We start from the raw sequence: 12077 nt of genomic DNA, 5'->3' as shown, positions 1-12077 counted from the left end.
TGCTGGTCTCTCGATATTTTTTATTGACTTTTCCAGAGGGTATTGTACACCAAATATCCCATTGGCAGTAAAGCGCATTCAATGTGTTTATAAGCCAAACAGTCACTTTTGTTTAAACAAACACAAGTACAAAGTCAAAAATAAAACCACAAAAATAATGAACCGCATGTTCATAACATACAAAAAATTGCCGCCTACTCAGTAGGTAACTACAACATTCCAACTGCTGAATATATTTATAAATTTTACACTTCTGTAACAAAAATAGACTTTTTGAGAAGTTCGGGGTTTTGTTTTGCTTTGTTTTGCTTTTTTGCTTACATTCTGTCTCCCGGCTCCTTTCCCCTTTTTCCTGTGTGTTTTCGAGCCTCAGAGTCCCCTTCCCCCCACTTTCCCTTTTTTCACCTTAAGGCTAGATGCAAAGCATCCAATCGCAGAGTTGCATGACGTCAGCAGGGCTTCACAACAAGGCACCAAGACTTGGGACGCGTTTTGTTTTTTGTTCTCAAAAGGAAAAACAACAAATCAAACCAAACAAAAACTTTTTGCCACGCGAGAGTGTTTCATCCTCTAGGTGATATTTACAAAGAACATCACACTCTGTTGACATGCTCAAATACATAGTTAAGTGCTGCTTTTTTTTGTTTGTTTGTTTCCTCCCACCCCCACCCCACCCCCCAAAACAAGTTGTAAAACCCAGTACAGCTTTGTCGTCACGAAAAGAGCGAAAAATTACCATTTATACAAAAAAGAAAGAGCGGGCGAGAGAGAGATGGCCCTTCGTACTCCAAAGAACGCAATATGAATATGCAAAGAGGTTGTTCACGTCAAGAACCCAGAAGGAAAGCAAAGCCATGGCACATAATACAATATTACATTGTCTATGCATGGATTTTTTTCCCCAAAGTCCCATTGCTCCCCCCTAAGGAATGAATTGCGGGCTGGGGGGAAATCATCGCGGAAGAAAAAAGACCTCTCTCGTCCATGCAGAACAGAAGTGGAGAGGAACTCCGGTGTCCGGGAGCTTGTGTCTTCAGGCAGTTGAAGTTGAAAGATAAGTCCCAACCCCAGCCCACCCCCCGGCTGCTGGAAAGCTGGGGGGCCGGGTTGGCTTGCGAGGGAGTCCACTGTTCTTCCACCAAGTCCCAGAGGAAGATTCGTTATCAGCACCCCACCCTACCTAGACGGGGTGGGTGGGCGTAGCGAAAGCCTTGGTGGTGGTTGTGTGTGTGTTCCCCCCCCCCTCGCCCCCTTTTCTCCTCTCAGCAGATCTCGATTGTCCTGGGCGAGAAAGTGGAGGCCATGTCAGAAAGTGCAGAAGTCACTTGCGAGCCGAAGGGGCTGCCGAGGCCCCCCGGGGATGGGAAGGGGGTGGCCGCTGCCTGGCTCTGGAAGGTAGACGAGGCCATGGAAGTGTAGCTGGTGGCCACCGAAGGCGAGGGGAAGGAGGGGAAGGGCGACGTCACGGGGGAGGCGTATGAAGTCACGGGAGAGGCATAGGACGTCACGGGGGGAGAGTAGGATGCCGGCCCCGGCGAGGGGTAGGAGGAGGCGGGGGACGGGTAAGAGGCAGGCGAGGCAGAGTAGGGCGCCAGCGGGGAGGCGGCCACGGAAGGTGCCGTCGGGGCGGCCGCCACGGCGTGTCCCTTGTCTGCGGCCTTCTTGTCCTTCTGGCGCAGGTGGATCTTGGTGTGGCGCTTGCGCTCGTCGCTGCGCGCGAACTTGCGCCCGCAGATGTCGCAGGCGAAGGGCTTCTCCCCCGTGTGGGTGCGGATGTGCGTGGTGAGGTGGTCGCTGCGGCTGAAGTTGCGCATGCAGATGCGGCACTGGAAGGGCTTCTGGCCCGTGTGGATGCGGATGTGGCGCGTCAGCTCGTCGGAGCGCGAGAAGCGGCGGTCGCACGACTCGACGGGGCAGGCGTAGGGCCGCTCGTGGGGAGGGGTCTTGCTGGGCCGGTTGGGGTACTTGCGCATGCGGCTGGGCTTGACCAGCTGCGCCTGGTACGACCCCGGGAGGCTCTTGGGCTCCGCCGTCGAGCCGCCGCCGCCCCCGTTACTCTGCGTGGCAAAGGCTTTGATGGTGGACAGCGGCGTCAGCGATGGCTGCGGGCTCGGGAAAGGCTTCTGCTCCGCCGAGCCCAGGCCCAGATCGCCTCCCGGCTGCTGCTGCTGCGGCGGCGGGAAGAGGTAGTCCGGGATGATGGGCAGCTGGAAGGTGCTCTTGCCCGTCGGGTAAGCCGGCGGCGGGAAGGACAGCGAGCCCCCCGACGGGCTGGCGAAGGGCTGCTCCGGGAAGAGGTCAGCCCCGCCAGGGGCGGGGAAGGTGGGCGCCGCCGAGTAGATGGGGCTCGAGTCGCTGCCTTGCACCGAGCAGCTCATCGCCGGGCTGGGCGAGGCGGACGACGACGACGGGATGGACGGCGAGGCGGACGACGCCGGCGGCGCCGCGGCGGAGATGGCGGGCGGGGTGGCCATGCCCACCAGGCCGCTGACCAGGCTGAAGAGAGGCTCGGGCCACAGAGGGGTGCTGCCCCCGCTGCCAGGCGCCGGCTCCAAGGAGAAGCGACCCGTGTACGTGATGGGCGGCAGGCGGGTGGTCTGGCTCGGGTAGCTGGTCTCCACCGCCAAGGGCTTGTCGCCGCTCAGAGAGATGTCGGGGAAAGTGTCTGTCGAGAGAAGAGCGGCCCAAGGTAAGTCCCCACAGCGCCGCCTCCTCCTTCGTCCATCGCCACCCCAAAGGCAAGCAAGCAAGCAAGCAGGCATCGGAGCCGCAGCTGCCTCCCCCCAGCTAGCTGATCATCTGGGGGAATCGCGCTTGCCTGGCCGGCCCCACTTCGGGGACTCCCCCCCTTCCCTCGGGGCTCAGGAAGGATGGAGCGCTACATCTTGCAGCGCCTGGCGCGGCTCCAACTGCCGGAGCTACCTGGCCCGGGCGGGTGACGCACGTCGGAGAATCCCCCTCCCTCCCCGCGCGCGCTCAGGCTAGCGGAGTCCCCTGCCCGACGGGGTGGAGGGCTGCCCCTCTGCCCCCCCATCCCGGGACGTGCCTCTGCCTACCTGCAGCGAGGTGCTCGTAGGACTGCTCTCCGCCTTCGCCCGAGTGATTGAAGCTGCCGTTGCCTCCTGCTCCTCCGGCGCCGCCGCTCTCGCTGCCGCTGCCGGGGCTGAGGAACTGCGAGCCGGCTCCGGCCAGCAGCATGATCTCCTCGAGCTTGGGGTAGTTGGAGTCCATGGTGGGCGGCGAGTGCGGGAAGGAGCCGAAGGGATCGGCCATCTGCAGCGAGGGCAGGAGCTGCATCTCGGCCTTGGCCGCGGCCATGGGGGCGCGAAGGGGGGCGCTAGGCCGGGGGCTACGGCGCCCGTGGGGCGGCGAGAGGAGCGGGGGTCGACGCGGTGGGCGCTGGCCTGGGGTTCCCCCTGGCTGTGCCCGCGGGAGGCGCTGCGTTCCCTTCCCCCGCCCGCCCTGCCTGGGGCTCCCCCTGGCTCGATTCGCTAGAAGCTCTCGGCTCCCCGCCCGCCCCAGAGCAGCCTCTATATATCGGGTCTCATCGGCCCCGCACCGCCCCTTTCCTGACGTACATGTCCAAATATGGAAGGCAGGAAGCCCTTATATGGCTCCCGGGCGCGAGGACCCCGCCTGGCGTCAGAGCCTGACACTGGGGGAAGCCGAGAAGGGGGGCTGCGGCCGGGCCCGAGGCGGGAGTCCCGCGGCCTGCCTGGGCCGCTTGGGCCCCTGGGGATCCCGTCCCTCGGCACGGGTCTCGGAGCCGGAGCCTTCGGACCCCCCCCCCCGCGGGGTTCCCGCTTTGCAGTCTCCGCCGCGGCCCCCGGAAGCCCCCGGACGCAGAGTCCATATAAGGCCATGCCCTTAAAAGGCCCTGTTCCGGCATGAGCCTTCCTGTTCCTAATATGGCAATTCCGGCAGGGGCGGGAGGCGAGGAGAGACCGGCGAGGTGGGAGGGGGAGGAGGAGCTGGGAGAGCCGCGGAGGAGCCCTTGGTCTCCCTGCTGCCCTGTGGGGCCAGGCGCTGCGGAGCCGCCGGATCGGCGCTCCCGGCAACTCCGCATCGGCGGGGTCCGAGTCGAGGAGCAGCCCTCCCGGCCCCTGGTCGCCAGGGGGCGCGCGGGAGATTGAAAAGCCGGCGGCAAGTGCAGCGGGCAGAGCCAATAAGCAGCGCCGGAGAAACGCACCCGCCGCCAGAGGGCGCCCGTCGAACTTCCTGCTGGAATAGCTTCCCAAGTTTGAAGCGTGCATTCTAGAACTCCGCTAAAGCGGATTAGTCGCGCTTTAAACGAGAATCAGGGCAGGCGAGGGCGAAAGGATGGATTTTTCCTCCTTTCTTGTCAATACGTGCATATGGGCGAAGTTAGGTCACTGCTAGGACCTGGGTGCAATCGGAACCGGGCAATAGTTCTGATTCCAAAATTAGTGATATGCATATGCACACGGATGTGATCTTGTATATGCATTTTAGGGGGATCGGCATGCTCCTTGAGGTGTTTTCCAGAATTGGGGCTTCTCCCTTTTTATGCTTTCCTATTGCATTACGGCTGTAGCGTGCACGTGTTTCCTCTCGATACATTTCGGGGAGGCTGCTGCTGCTGACAGCCTGCCTTGTGCGGATAAGCGCTATATGGCGGAGGCAAGGCAACCACTGAGACCACGTAGCACTGCTGCACCTTCTTCTTGCTCGGGATGGCAGCTTGCCAGAGACACTTCGCACGCGCCCATTCTCACCTCAAGCGTTCATTTCCCCAATTGACCTCTTAGAGAAGTGGTCGAGCCGCCTCAATTTATTTTGGTCTTGCTTCCCCCCCCCCCCCCATTTCCAAGGCGAATGCAAGGATTCGTTTTCACCAACTTGAAGCTGCAAGGCCTTCGTGATGTTTGCATATATACTCAGCGAGCTAAACAATTGTTTCCTCTGGGGCCAGTTTTGGGGGTGCCCTTTGTTCCTCCAGGCCGAGCCGGGCGCTTCGTCCAGCCTGGGCTACCCTTGTAATCTGCTTGGCTGGTTTGGGGGTGGGAAGTTGGAGGGAAACAGAAAGTAGAGATTGTGCCAGCGCCAAGCACCCCGGGCGCGCACACTGCAGAAGGCTGCAGAGGCATCTCGTCAAAGGGAATTTCCTGATGATGCGAAATGCAGGGGAATCTCGGGGAGTTGCAAAGCAGGCGGCTCAGTGCTGCCCCCTGGCGCCCAGGGCCAGCTGCGACGGAGCGTCTCCTTCGCAGCTGGCTGGCCCTGCAAAACAGGCTGCTTGGCAGCAGCAGGTGGGATTCGCCCCACTCCCCAGCGCAGGCAGCCCAGGGATTCCTCGGTGCCAAGGAGAAGCCCCTGATGCTTCCCAGGCTTTCGGGTTTTTTCTTTTGGCTCTCTCTCCCCCGCTTCCCTCCCCCCCCCCTTTCTTGGCATCTGCCCAGCGAGAGAACCTGAGACGCAGTGAGATCTCACTGAGCCTGCGCGGCCGCCTCTGCAAGTGCTTCCCCCGCAGTCCTCGGAGACTCGGCTCGGAGCTGGGAGCTGGAGAGAGGCTCCTGTGCTGGAATTAGGCTAGTGCTGCAGAGAGACGCGGAATCAGCAGCCCAGCCCAGCCCCCCTCCGCCCCCTCCGCGCGCGGGGGCCGCGGCGGAGGAGGAATCCCTGCCACGGGAGGGAAATCCTCGGCATTCACAGCCTGGGCGGGAGGCGGAGGCGGAGGCTGCTGCTGCTAGCCGGGCAGAGGCAGCCCAAGCCGCGGCATCCTTTGCCCACCTCCCCCCGCCCCACGCGGCTACAAGGGCAACCCCTTGGGGGGGGGGAAGTGGATGATCTCCCCTTTTCTAAGCATCTTCTCTTCATTCTTCTCTCTGTGAGGCTGGATTTCACCCCCTTCCCCAGCACAACTCCTGATCTTAAGGGGCGCGTGATTTGGGGGGCGATCACCCATTTTTACGGATTCCATTGAATTCCCAGGCAGCAGCCAGCCGGCATGCAAGAACCTGAACGAGGATGGCTCCATACGAGCTTCGTTGGCATGAGACGTCCGAGCATCGCCCCCTCCCCAATATTTCTCCTCCCTCACTGCGCATGCCCAGGAGACCCCTATGTGTCGTCGCTTGTCGTGTACTCTCCTGGCCACGTCACTCTGCGGGCTCTGGAGGCTCCCTCCCCGGCTTGGCAGCTGCTGCGGGATCCCTTCCCTCCGCGGCAGGGCGAAAGAAAGACAGGCACCCCCCTCCCCGTTATATTAAGTCATTCAGCAGCGTCGTCTGAACACGGCTCCGTTAGGGGGACGCTTTGCAGAGCAGCGTATACCGCTGCAAGATCCCGGTCCGGGGATGATCCAAGGGAGTCCTTGCTTACGAAAGGAGCCCGCCTGAATAGACTATTCACGCTTGTAAGTCTCATTATCTACACGTGTGAACAGGCCGCGGATCACCCCGCGGTTATATAGAGAGAAAAGGTGGGACCTGCAACAAAAGAGTCAAGATTAAGCAAAAATTAAACCTGCTTTAATTCTGCATGCTTCATTCCTTCTCCCCACCCCAGGCCACGACACTCAATATACCTTGGCTACTGAGCATGCTCAGTCCTCATGAGGCTGTTTATAAACCCCTAGGGGTTTGTTTGCTTATAAAAGTTGTCCTTCTGCCGACTTCCGGATTTTCCCACATAACCTCCCACTTCTTTCTCAGTGGCCCCATTTTGGCCGCATAGTCGTTGTCACTCAGAGCATGAGATTGCTGTTAGAGGGAGCCATGTGTGTACACCCCCACACACCCCTATTTTACCATCTTTTATTGTATGAGATTTTGGGGCAGTGTACAGCAAGAAACATGAACAAAAATAAGGAAACAGATAAAACTTTTTAAATATGCTATAGTGAGACACTGAAAGTGTGTTGACTATCAGAAATTCTGAAAAACGTGGATGGGATTGCATATGATGACATGCAATCATTACATTATCCCTAAACATGGTGCAAGGAAGGTGGCCCTTCCTCAAGAACAGCTGACCACATACTCAGGCTGCAGTGAGAGAAACGGGACAGGATTCTGGCTTTAGACAGTAACATGGCATATTTTTAAACTGCTTTTATAAGTGGTTAAAGCAATTATATCATCCCCCCCCCCCTTTACGGACTCTGTATTTTAAGCAAAACGTTTGGCTTTATAGGCATGAAAGGCTATAAGGTGATCTGTGCTGGAATTTGTCTTTACATGAAATTTAAGCTTAGTTCAAACAATGAGTTGGACACAGAGTTAAGCCATGTGTGAGAGAGCTGGCTGAAGCTGAGTGCCCCCATGGCAGCCTTCCAGTGTTCCATAATGCTCCACTAAAGGTCCTTGTTGGGTGAGCTGAGATGTGGCAGAGGGGGCTGAGGGGGAAGGGTGCCTCCTCTCAAATGGGGCAGAGGAAACTTATGTGAATGGGGGTTCTGCTCATAGAAGGCGCTTCCACTCAGCTTTTTTTGTGTGTGTGACCCGTCCTCTCAGCCCTCCTATCTGCACAACAGCCGACCCCATTCAGCGGGGCTCCCCAACCCTTGGTGGAACAATGCTAGGTGCTAGGAAGGCTGTTGTGGGAACCAGAAGGCGAGGAAGTCAGTTTGCACCAGGCATGCTGAATTCTGAATCCAACCCACTGCATTTTAAATTCATTTTTCAGTTATATCAGAAAAGCTATATCACCCTGTCTGATTATTTATTCATCGTTTTTCCATTGTTTGATACTACAGGAAACCTATATTCTTATACTAAATTTTAAAGTGTTTTATTAATTTAACGGCCCATAAACCACAAAGCAAAGACAAAAACAAATGCAGTCGAAATAAAGATGTCAAATGCTGTGATACCATCCATCCAGAAGAGGGCACTCTTCTCTGTGATTGGGGGACAGGGAAATGCTGTGTAGCAGGACAGTTAAAACAGATTGCATTTGCTGTAAATTAGAGCACACACACACAGAGCTAATATTTTTTGTTCTAGACTTCCTAGTCAAAGGTCAAAAGGGGGCGAAGAATGACCATACTGCTGCAACCACTGGACCAATCACATGGCTGAGATTTACATTTTGTTACCTAAAGCAGGTGAGCAACCCATGAAATTAACCCATGGAACCAGACAGTGCAGACGATGGTCTGAAAGCATCAGTTGCAATTCCACTGTTGAAAACTGAAGAGGTCTAGCTTTGTAAGCTGCTGGGATGGGAGAGTGCCCTGGCAACCAGGTGCAAGTTGATCTGAGTTGGAGCTGGATACAAGGGAAATAAATCAATAAGCTTACAAGCTTCTAAAATCAACAAGAAATTTTGTCGTTGACATCACTGAGATGTGGAAGTTGCCACATGTGTGTAACACAGAGAACATGCAAAGACAGGCTTGAACATGCATACTGTTTTCCAGAAGTAGCTCAAAGGAAATGAAGGAAGGGAAGGGTTCTCAGGGCCCCAAACCTGCTTTTGTGTCGTTGAGACAGGAGACTTGGAGAGCAGGAGAATTGCAGATTACGCGTTCGCTCTTGGGCAAGGGGCTGGGGATGCAGCTTCCTGTAGTGTGGCAGGGAGGGGAGTAGGCTGTTATTCTGCCTTTGGTTGTAAAGATGTCTACGTAGGCTGTAGGTTGCACTTCCATCTACATCTCTCTGTAGGGGGAATGAAAGAAATCCTCATCTGCCAACATTGCAACATCTGTCAGAGGTAGATTCAGGAGGCTCCCCTCTCTCCCCTTCCAATAAATCCCTGTTTCCTGCCCTGTGCTGAAAACAAAACGGATAAAACTAGGCCAGGTATTTTTTTTGGCCTAATTCAGGTCACATTCTAATAAGTTTAATAAATAATCATAATAAATCCCAAAGGTATGAGGAGGAAAAAAACCCATTAAGGCTGTTTGTAATGCCATGTTTAAGAGCAGACCAGAACCTTTTATCCATTTCCTCTGTTGATTTCTAACGCATTTGCTAATCATCTAATTTGTTGCTAATGTTAATTAGCAAGCATAGGACTGAGCTCTTCCTACAAATAGCATTTCTCTAATACAGTTTTTGATGTGTTTCAGATTTATTGTCCCTTCCTCATTGAATCCTTTCCTGAGAACTGTTGCATAATGACTAATGCTTGATTCTCTGCATGTCTACTCAGAAGCAAGTTCTACATTGCTCAATAGAAAATGAATCAAGTCAACGTAGAGATACTTTTGTTCAGTGGAACAGCTAATTCAGAGCTGAGTGCATGACCTACCTTGCATGGGACCTGTATGAGAGGGGCTTGGGAATACTGCTGGATTCAGCATTACTCAGGTGACATCTGTGTTTCTGCCCAGTTTCGGATGGGGAGAAACCCCATTCAGATGATGTGCTAGTTCAGGGATGTCCAACTTCCAAGAGACTGTGATCTACTCCCACTATAAAAACACTGGCAATGACCTACTCATTGGATTAACCAAAGTTGTTCAGCTTTTATTGGGGAGTCAAACCCAAAGTTGACCAGGAACAAATGACCTGTAGATCGCGATTGACCGGTTGGACATCCCTGTGCTAGCTGAACTAGAAAACGGAATCTGACCATTGTTATGCGTGCTTTGGTTATATTCGGGGAGAGATAAGCAGAGTGGCCCGATCTCCTACTCTGGAGTTAGCATACTTACCATGCTGCCTCTGAAATAAAGGGGTAAGTGTAGGCCTCTGATGATTTCCAGTCTTGTGGGGACTGCCTGCTCCCCAGGCTATCTGACAGTTTTGAGTAAAGAAAAAAATCACTAGCACTCACTCCCATATTTGTGTGCATCATAGTTCAGTTTAAGAGCAAACCATGAAGTTCTCAGTTCAAAGCTCATTTCAGCACGAGGTGGTTTTAGGCAGCCTACCATCTCTCAGTTTCTGTTCTTCATTTCCTAATATAGGAATAACAACACTGCCTTGTTTTATCTTGCTTATTTAAGGCATGTGACTCCAGCTCACAAGGGTTCCCAGGAGAACAACAGTTTTCACCTAACACACACGAAAAGGGAACAGACTCAGCTCCAGGCAAACCTCTCAGGGGAGCAAACGTTAGAGATGGGACACCACAACCAAAAAGGCCCTGTCTCAGGTCACCACCTGCCTCATCTCTGGTAGTGGATGGAGCCAGAGAAGGGCCTCTGGAGGTGATCATAATACCTAGGCAGATTCAAGTGGGAAACTTTGGCCCTTAAGATACCCCAGTCGCAGACTTTAAATGACATCAAATGTTAAAACCAATCAATAAGGATATGTGCTCAAAACCAGACTGGGAGCCAAAGTGGTTGTTTCAAAACTGATGATACATGATCCATATTCCCAGTCCCAGTCAGAAATGCAGCCACGATGTTTTGAACCACCTAAGGTTTCCAGACAGTCTTCAAAGGCAGCTGTGTGTACAGAACATTGCAATAGCCCCAGCAGGACCAGAGCATGGATAACTGTGACCAAGCTATTTCTATCTAGTCAGAAGTAGCCACAGCTGGTGTACCAGCCTAAGCTGTTGAGAGATGCTTCATAGCCTGAGAACCACTTGGGCCTCCCAATACAAGGTTGGATCTAATAATAATACCCCCAGACTGTGAACCTGATCCTTCAGAGGGAGTCATAATCCCATCCAGAACAGGTTGAATGCCACCATCCACCTTCCAGGTCAGATGATCTACCATTGGCAGTAGTTCTGTCTTGTCTGGATTGAACTTCTGTTTATTGGCCCTTATCCAATCTATTACTGATTCCAGGCACTGGTCCAGTACTTACAGAGTTTCACCTGAATTTGATGAAAGGGAGACGGGTTGGGTGTTATCAGCATACTGATAACACGGCACTGCATATCCTCAGATGACCTCACTCAACAGATTCATGTAGATTGAGGGACACATTTCCTTCCAGGCAGCAGCCTTCCAGGGGTCAATGCCAGTGGTGGGTGGGCCCAGAAGGAAAAGCAGTCAGGGCAACCAAGGTTCATTTCCCCTTCGTACCACAGACTTCTTTCTACACACCCACTTGCACACCCCTCTCTATTCTCCAACCAGAGAAGGAAGTGGTACTGTCAAGAGTTAAAGGACACACAAGATGATAAGAAGAGTGCCGGATCAGGCCAGAGGTCCATCTAGTCACAGTAGCCAATCACATGTCTGTGGGAGGCCTACAAGCAGGGCATGAGAGCATCAACAATCTGCCCACCTGTGTTTCCAAGCAACCCGTATTCAGAGACATACTGCCTCCAGCACTGGAGAGAGAACATCGCCAGGCAGAAACACTCATGGGGGTTGGAGAAGAGGTGTGGCTGGGGAGGGGGTATGGCCTGAGGAGAGTCCAGAAGGCCAGGTAAAGAGGCCTGGAGGGTCACATTTGATTCCCTGTCCAGGCCTGACATTCTGGCACACCACAGCAAAAATGCCTTGGGCCAAGGCGACTGTCCCTCAGCACCACCTTCTGGAAATGGCTATCCCAATGGGAACGGACCACTGAACACTATGGCCTCAATCTCCATCTCAGACACATGGTCCTTAAGGATATGATGGCTGATGAGAATGGAAGCTGCTGAGTGATCCAGAAGAATTAACAGGGACACAGCTTCTTGGTTTCCTGCATTGAAAGAAAGCCCCTTTTTCTTGCTGAAATTCAGCTGGGGAGCAGAGCAACCATCTTCATAACTATATAATGATTAGTATCAGCCAGCATGGGTTTGTCAAGAATAAATCTTGCCAGAATAATCTTCTCTACCTGATCTTTGAAGATCCTCATTAGAGGCCCTGCTCTGAGGGTGCTTCCACCAAATGAAGCAAGGCAGAGGAGGCCTTTTTGGTGGTGTCACACCAGTTATGGAAGAGCCTTCCTGGAGAGACTGGTCTGGTGCCATCTTACAGTCTTTTTAGCATCCACCCCAGGCCTTTTAAACAGCTAGCTCATAAGCTAAATGTCATGGGGGCACTTAGTTAAATGCTTTGCTGAGATCATGATAAGATGATAAATTACTGATCCACAACTTGAAGAAAGGTCATTTCCCCTTGCTGTGTTTCATCAGAGAATGGGGAAGGGATCTCCACTGCACCCTACATTACCTTTTTTGGTTTCCCTGTTCCTGCAACATCCCCCCAA

At 53.8% G+C, this 12077-nt stretch overlaps 1 protein-coding gene and 1 long non-coding RNA gene across 2 annotated transcripts; one reads left to right on the top strand and one right to left on the bottom strand.

The window, feature by feature from the left end:
* EGR1 (early growth response 1) lies at positions 1 to 3509 on the bottom strand. The gene is made up of 2 exons (XM_083489578.1): positions 3057 to 3509; positions 1 to 2665 (listed from the first exon to the last, which is right to left on the bottom strand). The coding sequence occupies exons 1-2, from the start codon at positions 3316 to 3318 to the stop codon at positions 1263 to 1265; spliced, it is 1665 nt and encodes a 554-aa protein (XP_083345704.1). The 5' UTR covers positions 3319 to 3509; the 3' UTR covers positions 1 to 1262.
* A 1792-nt stretch (positions 3510 to 5301) lies between these two features.
* LOC310699351 lies at positions 5302 to 9743 on the top strand. The gene is made up of 2 exons (XR_014522049.1): positions 5302 to 6376; positions 7968 to 9743. It is a non-coding gene; the product is annotated as an uncharacterized lncRNA (long non-coding RNA).
* The last annotated feature ends 2334 nt before the right edge of the window (positions 9744 to 12077 follow it).

This window comes from Podarcis liolepis (genome assembly GCF_965112155.1).
Source record: "Podarcis liolepis genome assembly, chromosome: 2".
NCBI classification, from domain to species: domain Eukaryota; kingdom Metazoa; phylum Chordata; class Lepidosauria; order Squamata; family Lacertidae; genus Podarcis; species Podarcis liolepis.
Note: the sequence above shows the minus strand (reverse complement) of the source record. Positions and strands in the feature narration are given on the sequence as shown.